At 50.7% G+C, this 16,825-nt stretch overlaps 2 protein-coding genes across 6 annotated transcripts; one reads left to right on the top strand and one right to left on the bottom strand.

Annotated features, from left to right (window-relative positions):
- Nucleotides 1-5: 5 nt before the first annotated feature.
- On the bottom strand, nucleotides 6-7,620 carry ZFPL1 (zinc finger protein like 1). 5 transcript variants are annotated; one of them, XM_028709159.2, is made up of 8 exons: nucleotides 7,479-7,620; nucleotides 6,524-6,662; nucleotides 5,747-5,858; nucleotides 5,126-5,319; nucleotides 4,433-4,508; nucleotides 3,756-3,935; nucleotides 2,364-2,493; nucleotides 6-1,499 (listed from the first exon to the last, which is right to left on the bottom strand). In XM_028709159.2, the coding sequence occupies exons 2-8, from the start codon at nucleotides 6,623-6,625 to the stop codon at nucleotides 1,313-1,315; spliced, it is 981 nt and encodes a 326-aa protein (XP_028564992.2). In that variant the 5' UTR covers nucleotides 6,626-6,662; nucleotides 7,479-7,620; the 3' UTR covers nucleotides 6-1,312. The 5 variants fall into 5 exon arrangements, with proteins under 5 accessions (XP_028564992.2, XP_028564991.2, XP_028564990.2 ...); XM_028709158.2 differs by having other exon boundaries at nucleotides 7,435-7,617; XM_028709157.2 differs by having other exon boundaries at nucleotides 7,466-7,616.
- Nucleotides 7,621-7,702: 82 nt separating this feature from the next.
- Nucleotides 7,703-16,766, top strand: CDCA5 (cell division cycle associated 5). The gene is made up of 6 exons (XM_028709163.2): nucleotides 7,703-7,870; nucleotides 8,282-8,412; nucleotides 8,676-8,738; nucleotides 12,300-12,338; nucleotides 12,815-13,318; nucleotides 15,676-16,766. The coding sequence occupies exons 1-6, from the start codon at nucleotides 7,810-7,812 to the stop codon at nucleotides 15,754-15,756; spliced, it is 879 nt and encodes a 292-aa protein (XP_028564996.2). The 5' UTR covers nucleotides 7,703-7,809; the 3' UTR covers nucleotides 15,757-16,766.
- The last annotated feature ends 59 nt before the right edge of the window (nucleotides 16,767-16,825 follow it).

Raw genomic sequence — 16,825 nt, 5'->3', positions numbered from 1 at the left:
GGTGCTTGGGATTGGTACACAGGCATCACATTTGCCACAATAAACTTAACATGGAACCCACGATCCCAGCCACTGCACTGTTAAAGCAGGAAAAACAAACCCCACTTGTGCTGCCAGCTTTCAGTTAGATTTCTGCTATTTCAGCATTCTGCTGAGCTGACAATGAGCCATTTATCCATGTCTCCATTACTGCCAGAGTATTGTGGTAAGGGGATTCTGCTCCCTCCTCCCCAGTGCTCTCTCCAGCTGCAAACGCCCTGTTGAGAGGTGCACACTTGGCAGGGCAAAGATGGGCTGTGCAAGAAGCAGGCACCTTCTCCTTGGGGCTACAGCTGTGCTAAGGAAAGCTATCGGGAATGGTGCAGACCCTTGTGCTGGAAAACCAACTGCATTAGGTAAAGTGCTTGGCCCCCCACGCACCAGCCCTGCCAGGACCAAAAGGAGATTGAAGTAGGGCTTCCCTATGTTCATGGAATTCAGATAGACCACAGCAAAGCACTGAGGCAGGTCTGAAACAGCAGAAGCCTATTACTGAAACCCGCTCCCACCCCAAATTGGTCAAAGGGAGGAAACTCCTCCCCACCCCCACTTGGTCCCACTCTTTTACCAACACTGTTACAGGGCACTGGGAGGGAGCTGGGGTGCATGGGGAGTGCTTGGTTTCCATAGTTCCTTTATAATTATGAACATCAAAGCTGAGAAAAACAAAACAGAGTATCTCAGCTGCTAGTAAAAGCAGAGCGAAGAGGATGGGCTTTTCACTTCAGTAAAAGAAAGCCAATGAAACTTTGGGGGTTGGTGTGTGTGTGACGGGGGTGGGGGGAGCGAGAGAGCTCCTCTGCTGACTCAGCAGCTGTCATTTCACATCAGTGAACGGAGGAAGACTGGGGGTACTCCATTGAGTGGTAGTCAGAAAAAGCAGATGCAGACCACTGAACTGTTATTCCTCTCTGTAGTGTCATGGGGAGATGCCCAGGAAAAGCGAGCCTCCCTTGCCTGTGACCATCCCGGCATTTGGATGCAGCAGGAAAGGGGTGGGGTGCTCTCTGGGCCCCCCCAAAAATGCAAAAAGAGAGTTCCCAGCTCCAGCTTGAGTTTGCAGAAGACAGAAGGAAGAGGGCGACTCCTTCACCAGAGTCTCTTTGTCCAAGCTGTCAGGAGTGGCCGTGGTCCCCTGTTTCTTCCTGGGAGGGGCTGAGATTGCAACCAAAGAGCTATTCCAGGACTCTCTTCGGTCCAACTTTCTCCAGGAGCGGGCAGGGGAGCCCAGAACATAGAAGGGAGCCCAGCAGGGAAGAGGCTGCCCCCCCACTCACTCCTGCCCAACCCGGATGTGTGGGTTGAACTTGGGGTCCAAGTTGGGGTCATGGTCGGCAGAGGCCCGTCCCACCTTCATCATGATGATGACAAGGGTGAGGAAACCAATTCCACCAATTAGGAGGAGGATGACGAACCTCTGCATCATGGAGCGGGGCTGCTTCCTAGAGCTGAAGCGGTTCCTGACAGCAAGAGGAAGGAGAGAAAGTGTTAGCAAGAGCTCCTTCCAAGCAGGGAAGAGGCGAAATCCAAACTGGTGCAGTGTGAGCTCCTTCTAGACATTAGCTGAGCTGCTGTGAGGACACAGCTGAGGAGGAAAGCCTTAGGGACAGAACAGTAAGGAACAATGAATTTTCTGAAAGGAGTTCCTTAATAAGTAGGCTAAAGAAATAAGTGCCTGCTTTCAGTGGCACAATCCAAGGTGGGGGGAAAGCAATTGGAAGGTTGAACATACTTTGCTTTAAACATTTTATAAGCTCAAATAAAAAAGATGGGTACCCAGAAGGTAATGGAGGGAAGCTTGGGAAGTTTGGGGCGAGAGACAGACCTCGTGCCTCCCAGCCTGCTAGGTGGATTTCAGCCCTCTCCACGTTACAAGGATGAGTCAATTCAGAACAGGGATGATGAGACAGAAATATTTGGAATCAAGGCTAAACAGAGCTCAGTCTATGAGGCTCAATTTGGCTTCCTGCACAACATCATAGCCCAAATGATGTGTTTGAAAATGTGAAGGCAGTACTGCCCTGAAGGTACAAACAAAACAAAACAAAACAAACAAACAAACAAACAAACAAACAGAAGAGAGTGTGTGTGCCCACATTTGCATACACACCACAGCCCGGCTTCCTGCCCCTCCCACTGGGACTTAGGCTTCCCGCCCTTCCCTCAGTACAAGCCCAGACTCCTCCTGTATCTGATCTCTCTACCATTCTCATGCCAGCCTGTATAGAAGCCTCCCAGATTCCACATCAGCCCCATGGGAACAGGAGCCCCCCATGTCTCTGGCCAGTCCCACTCTGAATGGCTGCAGCTTCTTCCAAACTTACTTGAGCAGCTGGGCAAGCCAGCCAAGTGCTGGCCGCCGGCGGTACTTGTCTTCGTCAAAGTCCACGTGAGCCTCAGAAGCCCTGCTGCCCCCGCCTTCCCGGGTGTCATACACTTTCCGTGGCGAGGAGGCTGCCAGAAAAGAAGCGGATAATGGCATAGAGAAGATGGGTTGGGAAAGGCCACCCACCCCCACGAAAAAGGCCTAACCCACTTTACAAACCCTGATATGCCATGGACAGAAAGTCTCTGCAGAGGGTGGTGAATATAGCACATGATATCATGGGCTGTCCCTTGAGTCCACTAGATGACATTGCAAGGGATTGTTGCATTCGGAGAGCGAGAAAAATTCTCAGGGATGACTCACACCCCGGCCCTCACCTCTTTAATCTTCTACCCTCAGGCAGGAGATATAGAAGTATAATCAGCCGTACCAACAGGCTAGAAAATAACTTCTGTCTGTGGGCTCTTAGGCTGTTGAACGGAAAATAACATAGCAAAATTGACTTGCGAGATGGTGTGTTGTTCAATAAGAGATTGAGTGTTGGGGGGGAGGCTCATTTAATTTCATTGTATACAGGTTGTACAATGACAATAAAGGTATAATTATTATTATTAGCAAGAGGATGACCCAGGAGGCATCCCAGAAGCTGCCCTGTCCCAGCTCAGATGAGTCAAAGGCTGCTGCCTCTGCACACACTGACCAGCAGAACTGACCCACCAGGCAGGCAGGCAGGCAGGCAGGCAGGCATAGCCTTCCCAACACCTCTTGCTGCTACTGCAGCTCCCTGATCCTCTTTTTAAATGGAGATGCCAGTAGGGATTGAACCCTGGACCTCTGGACCTCCTGCGTGCCAGGCATGGGGATGGCTCTCCTCCTTGTTGCTTGCCTTGCCCTCCATGCCAGAAACCCATTTGGCTCCAACTTGCCGCTTGCCTTGGGACTGCAGAACTGAAGAACAGCACCCTCTGGCTCCTGCCACTGATCAAGGGGCGCTACTGGGGTGAGGTTGCCAAGGAGACAATCAACAAAAGAGGAGCAGCAGGGAGACCCATGAAGAAGGCAGATGTGTATCCAACTATGTGTGGTCTGTGCTGTAAAAAGGTTCTTCCTTTTGTCCATCTTAAATATCTGCCCGTCAACTGGCAGCCTCAGTAGGATGGGAGAACTCTCCTTTCCCTGCTTCCCACAATCCAATTTGCCCCATTTGCCAATTTCAATTGATTTGCCAGCTTCACATCTGAGAGGAACGGGCCACAAGCAGCAAGGCAGAAAGCAAAAAGGCATGAGATCCCATGCTCTTCCTCAGCCCACGTTCCATCGCAGGGGAGATAGTATTGTTCCCCCCAGGCACCCTTCCCTGGATGAAAGGCCCCCCCACCTGTGTGCCTACCTGCGTTAATGGTGACGGGGTCATTGGACAAAGCATTCATGCTGATAACCGTGTGCTGATGCTCCTGCACCGCCCCGTTGTTCATGCTTTGCTGTTGTTGGGAGGAGGGGAAGCTTGCGCTTGAACCGTAAGAGAAGGCCGAATGGGGGCTCTGCTGCACAGCCTCCTCTGAGTTGAGGACTTGATATGGGGTGAGAAAGAGAGGAGAGGTCATTGAGGCAAGGCTGGAAGAGAGCAGGCTTGGTTCATGCGCTTGAGACACTTCTTCACAAGTTTAGGCCAGAGACCCAGGGTCACCAGGGCCATGCCCCTTCCCTCAAGGAGCAAGGTCTTCAGTGTGAGGCCACGGCAATTCCTTTCCACCAAACACAGAGATTCTGGCTGCTATGAGGGTAAGCCCCTTCCCCAACTTTCCTGCTTGCAATGCACATGGGAGAGAGGGGTAGGAAATCTCCCAACGGGAATGGAATTGTGAAATGCCGCCCCCTCCCCAGTTAGTTCCTAAACACAGCTGTCTCCCTGAGTGGGGCACCTTGAATGCTCTGCGCTCACAAAGCCTCCAGAGAAAAGGAGTTGTGTTATCATGCCAGGAGACCCTGCCAGAGGGGTGGGACCAGCGGCCAAGAGACAGAACAGCTGTCACAGTGTCTGGCTCCTCCTACTCCGGCAATACTCACCGGTGAAGCTGGACCAATCTGTGTAGTCTGCGGTGTCGTGAGGCTCCGCTTCCTGGACTGTCTCCATTTCATCAATCTGACCAGAATGAAAGCAAAAGTCAGATTCAAGGCTAATTAGGAAAATCAACAGCAGGCAGAAGAAACGTGCGGGTGGGTGGGTGCAGAAAGTCCTCTGGCCCTGGAATCTATGCCTTCAGTCCAGCAGGCCTGGCTGAGGTTCATCTTCCAGCTCGCAGAGATGCCCTGAAGCTGACCCTTCACTTCCATGGATATGTCTGTCTGTCCACAGATACAAACACCCTGGATTTACCCAAGTGGGAAACGTTTGCACATGCTGAAACATGGAACTGGTCCAGTCCCCGAGAGGGGAAAGGAAAAAGGGAACTGCCATCTGGGAATCTGTTTGATGAGGAGCCCACTGCAGATTCCCCCTCCCCATCAAGGATGTTTTGCTGACTGCTGCATCACATTCTTTCCTCCTCACAAGACAATCCCAGAAGCTAAAAACAGCAAGAACTTCTCTACCTGGCAGCAGGCTCTAGGCAAATCATTCATAGCTATGCTCTATTGGCCTCGGTGAGAGATGCTGGAACAGATGGGTCACTGGCCTGATCCAACCAAGCTTTTCTTATGCCTTCAATTAGCCCTCCTTAGAATAAAACAAAAACCAAAAATGCTGGAATTGCCTCTTACCAGTGGGAGCCCAAGGCCAGCCCGAGCCCAATTCACCATCGACAGCTTCTCTCGCAGTATTGATGCTACTGGACTGACAAGGTTGGCCGGTGGAAAGACGGGGCCCTGACAGTTGGGACACTGGTAGCCAGCTGGGGCAGTATTCTTCGGCAGCTGGTTGGCCATCTCGTTGAGGCAAGACCAGTGAAAGAGATCTACAGGAACGGGGATGGGGGATCTGTTAGGGCGAACCTTCGCATGGGGACAGATAGAGCAGAACCACACCATACAGCTAAAGCATATCCAAAACACATGACTTCCCACAATGAATACTGGGAACTGTAGCTTCCCCCTCCCAGTAGCCTTAACCAACTACAGGTTTCTGGCAGACTCGGAGTAGGGGGCATCTCCCACAAACACCCCACCCTCTTTCCACAATCAACATTTTCCTGCCTCTCTATTTGCATGAAGCCTACTTTAAAGTTGCTGCAGTGGCATTTCAAGGTCCAGTGAAGGGGGGGGGGGAATTTTCTGGATGGCCTCAGGAGGACGATTTGCTAAGTTTAGCAGAGTTACTGCTTGCAGAGCCTGGACCTTCATGGATGGATGTCACACCTAAGAGCGTAGAGAACTTTTACTGACCATAGCAGACCAGCCGGACTGTCTCTTTAGTGGAGAGAAGTGTATTGCACAGCCGACAGTTGGGATTGTAATCACTGTCCTGAAGCCACTGCAGGTATGACTGGACAATGCACTAAAAGAAGAAAAAGAGAGGCAAATGCTTGGCAAGAGGGAATTGGGCTCAGGGTAAGTGTGGTTGCACCAGAGTTTTAGGATATTGGTAACAATGATAATGATAACAATAACAAAATTTTCTAAAGATGCTCAGGTCTAGTAAGATCCCCAAAGGAAAACACAGCCTACTTTTGTGTGTCTGAGAGGTCTGAACTTGGTGCAGAGTAGGTGTTACTAAGAGGGTGCTTAGGAAATTGTCGAACTGAAGGAAGGAGACAGTCACATAACTGAATCAGAACCAACACTATTTGGAGGGAGGGAGAGGAGCTGCTTCCTTTGAAACCCGGGAAATTTAAGGGACATCATCAATAAGGGACAGCAGCGGGACACGGCGCTGGGCTAAGGGAGTTTCCCGCCAAATAAGGGACGGTTGACAGCTATGCCCTGGTGGGAGTCATAGCCCAAAATCTTGAATGATGCAGGTTCCTCTCACACACCCCATCACAAAGGCAAATACTTTTCAACATTCTGCTTTCGTGTTTCTAACAAGAGCAGGAAAAGGGAGAAAGACGAGAACCTAAAATCCCCATTCCCCCCTTTTCCAAGGTTACATTGCCTCCAGGCACAAGGTAACTCTCTAGCCCAGTCTCAACCCTCCACCCTTAATCCAGTGTCCCCATTTACCTTGGCGTGATTAGCAACAATGCAGTTCTCACAGACGTTCACCCGGTGCTCAAAACAGAACAGATTGGTGACTTTCCTCTTGGGGCATTTACAAAGCCCCATGATGGCAAATACAGTGCCAACTCAAGAGCAAAGAAAGCTAGGCAAGGAAAGAAAGAAAGAAAGAAAGAAAGAAAGAAAGAAAGAAAGAAAGAAAGAGGGATTACTGCCTTGCCTGGATGAAGGCTTTCCAACCCCACCTAGATACCAGATTAGCAAAGCACAACCTGCACCCCAAGTCTTCATCATTAGCTCCAATTCCTACAAGTTCCTCACGAGCAGAGTCCAGAATCTACACTGCCACCATCTGAATGCTCTCACAGCATCTGCACTCTCCCCTCCACCTCCCACCCCAAAACACAGCAGGTAACACTGAGGAACATGGCGCTGCAAAAGCAGAGAAAGCTAGACCTGTTGATTTCCCTGATCTTTCAGGCAACTATTACTGCTCTATAGAGGAGCTATACCAGAATCACCCCACGGAGAGAGCAATACTCTGCCCACACAAATACAGTACTGTCCTACCCAAGTTAGTCCCAGGCGCACTGGAGATATCTCCACGAAAGCACCCTCAAGACTGGGATGTTTAAAAACCACAGAAGCTTTTCTCTCCCCCCACCCACATGCCAATCGTCATCTCTTCCAGCCAAGCATCCCAGCCGCCGCCCCGCCCGGATCCAGCGACGCTTACGCCCCGCGAAGAACCCAGGAGCAGTGATCGCCCCACTGCCGCTCCTCTTTCACAGAAGGGGATCCGGGCGCCCTGCTCTGCAGCCCCGCCCTGTCAGGAACCCAGGACTCCTGCACTCCACCAGGAAAGGAACCCAGGCGTCCGAGTGACGCGATCCCTTGGCGCCCTAGCCCTTATTTACCGGCCCCGCGCGAAGGTCCGCCGATACTCACGGATTCCCCTTACAGATTCCGGGGAAGAGGCGTGGCCATGACGGGAGGAAGAAAGGCGGAGGAGGAGGGAGGGGGGACGACGATGCCTTCGCCTGTTGGCCCTGTTGCCACGTCTCTTCCGGGAAGGACGCGCTCTGATGGCATCATCCCCAGCGTCACGCGAGCGGCGCTAACCTCGCGAGAGCGCCGCGCGGGGCGGCTGCGGGGGCCTCTCCCAAGATGGCGCTAGAGCGGCGACTCGCTTCCCTTGCCGCGCCTCTTCCCTTACGCTACTTCCGCCGAAGCGGTGGCGGGCGAATTCAACGGCGAAGAGGATCTTGAAGCGAAGCTGCCCGCAGGCCGCAATGGCGGGAGGAGGCCGCGCAGGGGCCAGGAGGGCTCGCTCCGCTGGGGAAGCCCGGGCAGGTGAGCGGGGAGGGGTCACGTTACCAGAGAGCTGTTATCAGCAGGGGGCGGTGGGGGGCAAAGAGAGGAAGAGGCGCCCATTTTGTGGGGGGCGGCAGTCGGTCAGGCCGTTTCCGTCTCTCCTTCAGCGCCTCTAGCCCCGCTCTTCCCTCCCTTTGGGGCGACCTTCAGGCCCCCTCGGCTGTGGGGTCCCGTTGGCTGGCGGCCTGGCTGCGCACGAAGGGATCCTGCCCCCAGGACGGGCGTCTGTCTTGCCCGAGCCCAGCCCGCCTGGGGTGGCCGCTGCTGGGGCGGCGGCGGGAACGAGCAACATCCAGAGCGGCCGCCCAGGGGGATCGCGGGAGATCTTGGCGGATCCCCCCGGGGTTAGCTGCTGCTGAGCGCCCCCCTCTCTCGGTCCCTTTCTCGCAGGTGCTGTTAATGCTGATGCTGCTTCTCCCTCGCGGCGGCGCCGGTCGGAGAGGATCGCGTCGCCCTCGGCTCAGCCCGTGTCGCAGGGGAAGCCGAGCCCGGTGGCGAGCAAAGTGCCAGGCGGCAAACTGGTGGGTGGAAACGTTTATCCTGTTTTCCTGCCCAGGCTGCGATCAGGGCAGGAAACACCTCAGCCTGTGTGTTTTCCCTGGGTGCGCTCCTCCTGCTTGAACTTTGACTGCTTCTACCAATGTGCTTTTTTGACAGCTGGTGTGCCTAGGGAATTGTTAGCAAAAGGCTGGTGTTGGGGTTCTTTTGGACAGAAGGAGCATAACCCTTTCTACTAAGGTTCCCTTTCAACACTCACTTCAATTGTTACTTGTCTTCTCCACAGACATCTGGACCATTTGCAATGCGGCCGGTCACTGTGAAAAAGATCATGCCACGAAATCGGCAGGTACGTAGAGTTTCAGAGGCCTCGTGCCATTTTCTGCTAGTGCAGAGAGAGCCATCCATGGATTTTCTCTCTCTCTCCACCCTGACCTTTAGCCTCTTTGCACCCAGGACCCAGATTAGAGCCTAAACTGCAACATAGTATCCCCTTCAGATTAATGTTTTGTACTTACATGCCACTCTTTAGGGCAGTGTTTCCCAACCTTTTTTGGGCAAAGGCACACTTGTTTCATGGAAAAAATCTCGAGGCACACCACCATGCCAGATGGGGAAAGGTCACTTTTTACTTATGTAAAAAAAAAAAAAAATAGTAACAGCATAGAAGGTAATGGTTAGGCTAGCATCCCTCTTCCAAATATGCTAGGTTTTTATTTGCAGGGACTGTTCTACCTGGGAAAGCATTCAGCACTGTCATTCTCCCATCTGCCATCTGAATTGGTACTATTCTGGGTCAACTTACTCTGCTGCATGTGTAGATGAAAATGGCACCAAGTGTGGGGGAGGGGGCAGAACAGGTTTCAGATACAGGATATTAAGCATACACGTACTTCAGATTGAACTGGTTGCTTGCTTTGCAAGTTTTCATTTCCCAAATGACTGCCTTGGCAAGCGCAATACCTACCAGGCTCAACGCCGGTCTCGCGCTGCCGCTTCCCGTGCTCTCAAGGACCCGGGAGGAGGAAGGCGTGAAGGGAATCCCGAAGGCGCTAAAACCTCGCGCATGCGCAGGCCTTCCGCCTGCGACAGCCCAGTAGGCCGGCCGAAGCGAGCGGCGATGGGATGTGGGAGGGAGCTCGCTCACCGCCCCGCGTGTGCCTATGTGGGGCACGTTACAGCCCCGTGACGTCAGCGCCACGCAGGCAGCCAGGCAGGCAGACGGCGAGAGCCCCGCGCTGGGCGGCCTCTCCTCGCCGCCGCCGCCCCGCCTCTCGCCGCCCGACTCGCCTGCCTCCCTCCAGGCAACATCTCGCGGCACACCAGGCAACGTCTCGCGGCACACTAGTGTGCCGCGGAACACCGGTTGGGAAACACTGCTTTAGGGTGACCAGATGCAAAGATAGTTAAATCAAGTTTCCTGTTTTGAAATTCACAAATTTCCTTAGTAGTTAACTGGTTGCTCTAAGAATTGGACTATAACTCAACATCTTTTGAAGAATTGTACTGAAAGAAGACATGCTGGAGCTTCTGATGGAGGTTGGAAAAGCTGCTACCACCAAAAAATCTCCCTGCTGCTTGTAGATGTGTGATACTCTGCCCTTCACACCTGCTCACCACTTCTTCTTTTCATCTACACTTGGCTCTTAAAGAACAAGTAAATCCAAATATTGGCAAAATTTTAATGCTATAGTGCATCTACCTTACCGTATTTTTCGCTCTATTGGACGCACCGGACCACAGGACGCACCTAGTTTTTAGAGGGGGAAATCAAGGAAAAAAATATTATTCCCCCCCCCCAGCCCCAAAGAGCAACGGACAGGCTGCACGCAGCCTATCCACTTCTCCCAGAGCTTCTCGGGGCTGCGGGGGAAGCCCGGGTTCCCCCCCCCCCAGCCCCAAAGAGCAAAGAAGCCAAGACAGCGCGTGGGGTCCATAGCCGCGCAACCTCTCCAGCCAGGAGCTAAACCTCTCCAGTGCAGCTAAAGAAAAAGACAAGGCAGCAAGCGCAATCCATCCCGCTCGCTGCCTTGGCTTCTTCTTTAGCCTTGCGCAGCATCTTTAGTCTTGCGCAATGGGATGGATTGCGCCTGCTGTCCACCGGGGCTGGACTAGATGACTCCTGGGGTTCCCTTCCAACCCTGCAATTCTATGACCTCGGAAGGTGTTTGGGGTCTCCACCACTGGAGGCTTTTAAGCAGCAGTTGGGGGACCATCTGCCTGGCGTTCTTTAGATGTGATTCCTACATTGTGAGGGGGCTGGGCTAGATGACCCTCGGGTGGCCCTCCCAACTCTATACAGTCCTACAGTTCTGCGGCAGGGGATCCACAGCCACTTCACACAATGCCCACTCCCAATTTTCATTGGAGAGACATGTGGCTTCACTGTCTAGGTAGGTACCCCCCTACCTGCCACACTTCCCCCACCCCACTTAAGCTGAGGGAATTCCTGCCCAGAGAAGCTCCCAGCAATCACGGAGGAGGAATCCTCTGCAGCCTCCAGCAGCGGAGGATCCATGGTCCCCTTCCTTCCCTCCTCCGTAGTTGCTTTGAAGCAGGAAAGTGGGAGAGGAGCTGCTTACCCGAGTGTAAGCTGCCCCCCTCCCACTTTCCTGCTTCAAAGCAATCACGGAGGGGGGGAATCTGCTGAAGCCTCCAGCAGCGGAGGATCCATGGTCCCCTTCCTTCCCTCCTCCGTAGTTGCTTTGAAGCAGGAAAGTGGGAGAGGAGCTGCTTACCCGAGTGTAAGCTGCCCCCCTCCCACTTTCCTGCTTCAAAGCAATCACGGAGGGGGGGAATCTGCTGAAGCCTCCAGCAGCGGAGGATCCATGGTCCCCTTCCTTCCCTCCTCCGTAGTTGCTTTGAAGCAGGAAAGTGGGAGAGGAGCTGCTTACAGGAGTGTAAGCTGCCCCCCTCCCACTTTCCTGCTTCAAAGCAATCACGGAGGAGGAATCCTCTGCAGCCTCCAGCAGCGGAGGATCCATGGTCCCCTTCCTTCCCTCCTCCGTAGTTGCTTTGAAGCAGGAAAGTGGGAGAGGAGCTGCTTACACGAGTGTAAGCTGCCCCCCTCCCACTTTCCTGCTTCAAAGCAATCACGGAGGGGGGAATCTGCTGAAGCCTCCAGCAGCGGAGGATCCATGGTCCTCTTCCTTCCCTCCTCCGTAGTTGCTTTGAAGGAGGAAAGTGGGAGAGGAGCTGCTTACACGAGTGTAAGCTGCTCCCCTCCCACATTGCCGCCTCAAAGGGAGCCCGGGAGGAGGGAATCTGCTGCAGCTTCCCCCACCTCCCGCAGAAGCCGCACGCTCTTTAAAGGGGCGGTGCGGCTTCTCCTGGCTTTTCTGGGAGGTGGGCGGATTCCCCCACCTCGTAGAAAAGCCTGCAGGAGCCGCACAGCCTTTAAAGAGGGTGCCGCTCTTGGGGGCTTTTCCCCCAGGAGGGAGAAGGGACTGCTACAGCCAGTCAGTCCCTTCTCCCTCCTGGAGAAAAGCCCGCAAGAGCGCACGAAGCTTGTGTGCGGCTCTTGAGGGCTTTCCCCGCCTGCCTCCCCCCTGCATTCGCTCCATAGGACGCACACACATTTTCCCTTGCTTTTTAGGAGGGAAAAAGTGCGTCCTATGGTGCGAAAAATACGGTAATTTGAAGATCAGGAGGGGACATACAGACCCTGGATCAGACCCTGAATGCAGTGTTGGTCTGGGCCAGTTAACTGAATCTGAATCCTGGCAAGAAAGATGCCCTGTGGAAGAATGGTTCCATGTCTAAGAAATAGTTCTGTTACCTGTTCTGGATGAGATTGCACTCCCTCTGAAGCAGGGAGGCAACCACTTCAGACGGCATGATCCACAGGAGCAGCAGTTCTGGCAGCAGAATGCTTTTTCATTTGGGTTTTCTTTTCCTTTTTCCAAACCAGATAAAAGAAACAGCCTTAATTCCTCGTCGGAGTCCAAGGGTAAGTCTCAAGCACCAGGTTCTGTGGTTAACAGAAAGGCCACGCCTTTCCATCAGGGCTGTGAACTTTAACTTGCCAATGTTGGAGCAGGGATGCTGTAAATGACGGACACACTTGTTCCTATTATAATTATTATTTTAAGCCTCTTTGATTCTGGTGTGTCACTGCACAAGGAAATGAAAAAAGAGCTATTTAAAGATGATCCCAACTCGCAATGTGATGGGTTGTTAATTTACAAATGAATATGGATATACTGTATTTGATACCTGAAAGGTGCATAACATTGTTACTTTGGCTATATGCAAATAGGCTTAAATTAATTTGTTCCAAGGCAGGTAGTTAATCAGCTGAAATTAGTGAATCATTTGGCATTCTTGCTGGAGTACTCTTTTCAGCATTATTCAGAATAGAGTGCTAAGTCTGTCACCTGCAGAAGCCTTTCCTATTGAAGGTTAAGCTTGCATCTTCTCTTACAGAATTCATTAAAAGAAGACAAGGAAAACATTCCTCTGAGAACCACAGAGGTTGAAAGTAATGCCAAGGTGGAACTGAAGCCTTCTCCCCTGCACAGCTCTTTGCATCCTGAGGCCGAGGCCTTACCGGCAGGGACCGACCTCCTGCTCCCAGTCAGTGCTGATGACGAGCAAGAACTGGCCAGGCCAAAAAGAGTACGCCGGTCTTACAGCCGCCTGGAGAACCCCTTAAGCTACAGTTTCCTGGGGAGGCGACAAGAGTCTCCCAGCTCCGGCCTGTCGGACACTTCCACACCTACCCATGGCCCAGTCAAGCGGCAAACTCTTTTTGGCTTTGATAAGCTTCTGGTTCCAGGTGAGCTCGCCAACATCTCTCCTGTGAACACAGCTGTTCCCCAGAAGTCAACAGTGGCAGAGCCTGGAGCCATCAATGAGAGAGACACAGACATCCCAGGTATCTCATTTGTCAGGGAAAAACGAAGGAAGAAGAAGATGCCACAATTTGATGTAAGTATAACATTTCAGACGGATACAGATAGGTAGCCGTGTTGGTCTGCCATAGTAAAAAAAAAATATTCCTTCCAGTAGCACCTTAAAGACCAACTAAGTTAGTTCTTGGTATGAGCTTTCGTGTGCATGCACACTTCTTCAGATACACTGCCAGTGTATCTGAAGAAGTGTGCATGCACACGAAAGCTCATACCAAGAACTAACTTAGTTGGTCTTTAAGGTGCTACTGGAAGGAATTTTTTTTTATTTCAGACTGAGTGGGGGAAGCATGAAAGGGGGACATAACATGGACATTAAAGTCTGCACCAACTGGGCTTCTGGGGCTCCACTGCTGAAAAGAAAAGAGTCGCCTAACATCACTGCAATGTCAAGTGATTGACATGTGGGGGTCCCCAACCATCTTGTCAAAATGGGCTTCCCAGGGATTGGAGAGATAAAGATCTGGCCTTGTGGCTGAAAAATATTTCCCTACACCTGTGAAAAGTGTAACATGGTCTTGTTGTAAGGATCTCAACTAAATAATGCACAGGAAGCCTTATCGAGCACTTTAAAGTGCTATATCTAGTTATTTACTATTGAAGTTGCACCTTGGAGGGCTAGAAATGGCCACATCCTGGCAATCCTGGAAACAATGTTAGAAACTCAGATGTATAAGCTAATCACTAAATGACACCTTAAATCTAGGTTATAGTCACTGCAATGGAATGTCTAGGCATCTACCCTGCTCCGGCCCCAGTGAAATTTGTTGTTATAAATATTCATTTCTATACTGTTTTATATTTTAAAAAATATATATCAAAAGCAGTTTACAACACACTAAAACATCAAATAAAACAATCTAGAATAAAACAAATTCAAGCTTCAAGGAAAATATTTCAGATCCTTCTCTGAGTGACATTTTACTTTCCCCATTTTTATTCACTGATTTAATTTATATAGCTGCCCCTAAAGCAGAAGTACTGTAGGAAGCCAGGGTAATGTAGTGGTTAGAGCAGGGGTCAGCAACCTTTTTCAGCCTGGGCTGGTCCACCGTCCCTCAGAGCATGTGGTGGGCCAGACTATATTTGGGGGGGGGGGGGGAGATGAACGAATTCCTATGCCCCATAAATAACCCAGAGATGCATTTTAAATAAAAGGACACATTCTAATCATGTAAAAACACACTGATTCCCGGACCATCCGCAGGCTGGATTGAGAAGGCGATTGGGCTGCATCCGGCCCACAGACCTTAGGTTGCCTACCCCTGGGTTAGAGTGTCGGGACTAGGACCTGGGAGGTCAGGGTTCAAATCCCCACTAGTCATGAAGCTCACTAGGTGGCCTTGGACCAGTCATAGCTTCTTAATCTATGTCATGGGGAATCTATGTCATTGTAGGAATTAACTAGGGGGTGGGTGAACCATGTACTCCTTCGGGGGGAAAGGTGGAGTGTAAATGCAATAAATAAGCTCTTCTGCTTACCTGCTTAAGAAAGCTGGAGAGCCATCCTGATGGAGATGTCAGTCGCCAACCTGGCATCCTGAGATTTCCACAGTTGCAATTGGACACATGCCAGTTGCAAAACACCTGGGGGATTTCAAACATTGCCTGGAGGGTGCGTGTGTGGAGAAAGGAAATGGTTGGCCATATTTGCTAAGGCCTTGAAAGCTGCTTCTACTGAGTAGCATTGCCCAATGGTTAGCACCCTGCTTAGATATTTTCCCATCCCCGTATCTAGCAGAATAATTGTAGGCTCATGTTCTTAATTTGCAGAGCCCTTCCAGTAGTAGAGTTTAGTCTTGTCTCAGAACTTGGGTCACCTTGGCAGGGAGTTCTGGGATTTTAACAAGCACAGCTTCCTCTTTTTAAAAAAGGGTGACAAGCACAGTTCCACAGGGCCCTATAATATGCCTAAACTATAACATAGGTTTGCTTATTTTTATATTATTTGAATCTTTTTTTAACCACACACAGTTCATTCACTAAGATGTACATTTCAAATTTGCTTAACTCTAGAGCACAGAATTTCATTTCTCCCTTTAGTGTTTCCTTCTGCTAAACTGTTGGCCTTTCTGGCACTTTGCTGCCCCAACCCCAGGCATGTCCAAAGTCTGTTTCAGGGGCCTAATCCGGCACACTGGTCAGTGTAATCCGGCCTGTGTGGCAGTTTACTTCCTGGGGTAAAATCCTTAAAAAAATCTCGACAACTTCAATCCTAAAAAAAGGTTGGCCCTTTGGTTGGCCCTCACGGCCCTTCACTTCATCAAATCTGGCCCTCTTTGAAAAAAAGTTTGGACACCACTGCCTGTTTGTTATCTTGTAGGGTCACTAAAGTGGAGCCACCCTTTTAGCTGAAGCCTCTCTGTGCCTTTTCAGGTATCACAGCTGGATGAATGGGCAGCCCAGATGAACGCGGAGTTTGAAGAAGCGGAGAGATTCGACCTCCTTGTGGAATAAAGTCTCCTCTTTCACTGGAGCGCTGCCTGTCTGCTCATTGAGTGCTCTTTGTTCACAGATTTTGGGCTTGTCCTATGGAGCTCTTCCGGTTCTCCAAACCCAGAAAGCAGTACGTTTCTTTGCTGCCAGGTGGACTTGGTGGCAAATTGCAAACTGGGTAATGATGTTGTACAGGTCCAGCTACTGGGTGATGACTTTCCCTTGAGTTTTGACACTGGCGGAAGCAAGGACAACAGCTTCTGGCTGCATCCCATGTAATACTTGCTAAATAGCCTGCCTTGTGCATTTGAAACATCACATCTGCGTGATCTGCCTGTGTTCATTCTGTTTTTATTCTGTATTTTAAAAAGGCTGTTTATCCTTTTCTTCATAGGTTGGCAGGTAAATAATAATTACTTGGACTATTCAAAATGTGCTAAGGTATTGTTGCACCACCAGAACATTGCTGTATTTTTAAATTCAGTGGGTTTTTCTAAAATATATATATATATATTCTGTGTTGGCTTTCTGTGTTTCTAATTCCTACTTTGGAGCATAGAGTGAAATACCAGCTCTTCTTGATTTTTAGGGGTGATACATTTTATTACTATTTTTTTTTTTGCAGTGAAATGTCACCAACAGAGTGACATTAGTCCATGGTTGGTAATTCTTATCATGTACTTGTTAATGGTAAGGTGGGGTGGTTGCCTGAGGCTCTTTCACTGGTTTTCTCTGGCTGTGTTTCTGTTTCTCAGTGCACTTGTTTAAGAGTAAGTACAGAAGAAATAATGGGCATTCCCTCACTTCATGCTGACATTTCCCTGTTGGAAAAAGAACTCCCCCATGTACACCTGCTCCATTGGTTGGTTTGGAGAGTTTCTTCATGGTGACACAGTGTGTTGTATAAGCTAGCAAAAATGTCTAAAAGCACAAATTACTGGGAGGGTTGGGCAGTGAGGGAAGCGTGCCATGTTTGGGTTCAAAACATTTTATAGCAATAACATGTTTAATAAAAAAAATACTTCCATGTTCATCCTTTCCTGGTTTTCCTTTGTAGTTCTGCTGGCTGGTCTTGTCCAGAGTGTTTATA

The sequence above is a fragment of the Podarcis muralis genome, chromosome 16, assembly GCF_964188315.1.
Source record: "Podarcis muralis chromosome 16, rPodMur119.hap1.1, whole genome shotgun sequence".
Lineage (NCBI taxonomy): Eukaryota > Metazoa > Chordata > Lepidosauria > Squamata > Lacertidae > Podarcis > Podarcis muralis.
This window is presented reverse-complemented; position numbering and strand designations above follow the sequence as displayed.

Coding starts and splice junctions, on each gene's coding strand:
- ZFPL1 (XM_028709159.2), bottom strand. CDS start 6,625: ATGGGGCTTTGTAAATGCCCCAAGAGGAAAGTCACCAATCTGTTCTGT. Junction 4,509..5,125: donor CTGGCCTTGGGCTCCCACTG/GTAAGAGGCAAT, acceptor CATTCTGGTCAG/ATTGATGAAATGGAGACAGT. Junction 3,936..4,432: donor AGATTGGTCCAGCTTCACCG/GTGAGTATTGCC, acceptor CCCCATATCAAG/TCCTCAACTCAGAGGAGGCT.
- CDCA5 (XM_028709163.2), top strand. CDS start 7,810: ATGGCGGGAGGAGGCCGCGCAGGGGCCAGGAGGGCTCGCTCCGCTGGG. Junction 7,871..8,281: donor CGCTGGGGAAGCCCGGGCAG/GTGAGCGGGGAG, acceptor CCTTTCTCGCAG/GTGCTGTTAATGCTGATGCT. Junction 8,413..8,675: donor AAGTGCCAGGCGGCAAACTG/GTGGGTGGAAAC, acceptor TCTTCTCCACAG/ACATCTGGACCATTTGCAAT.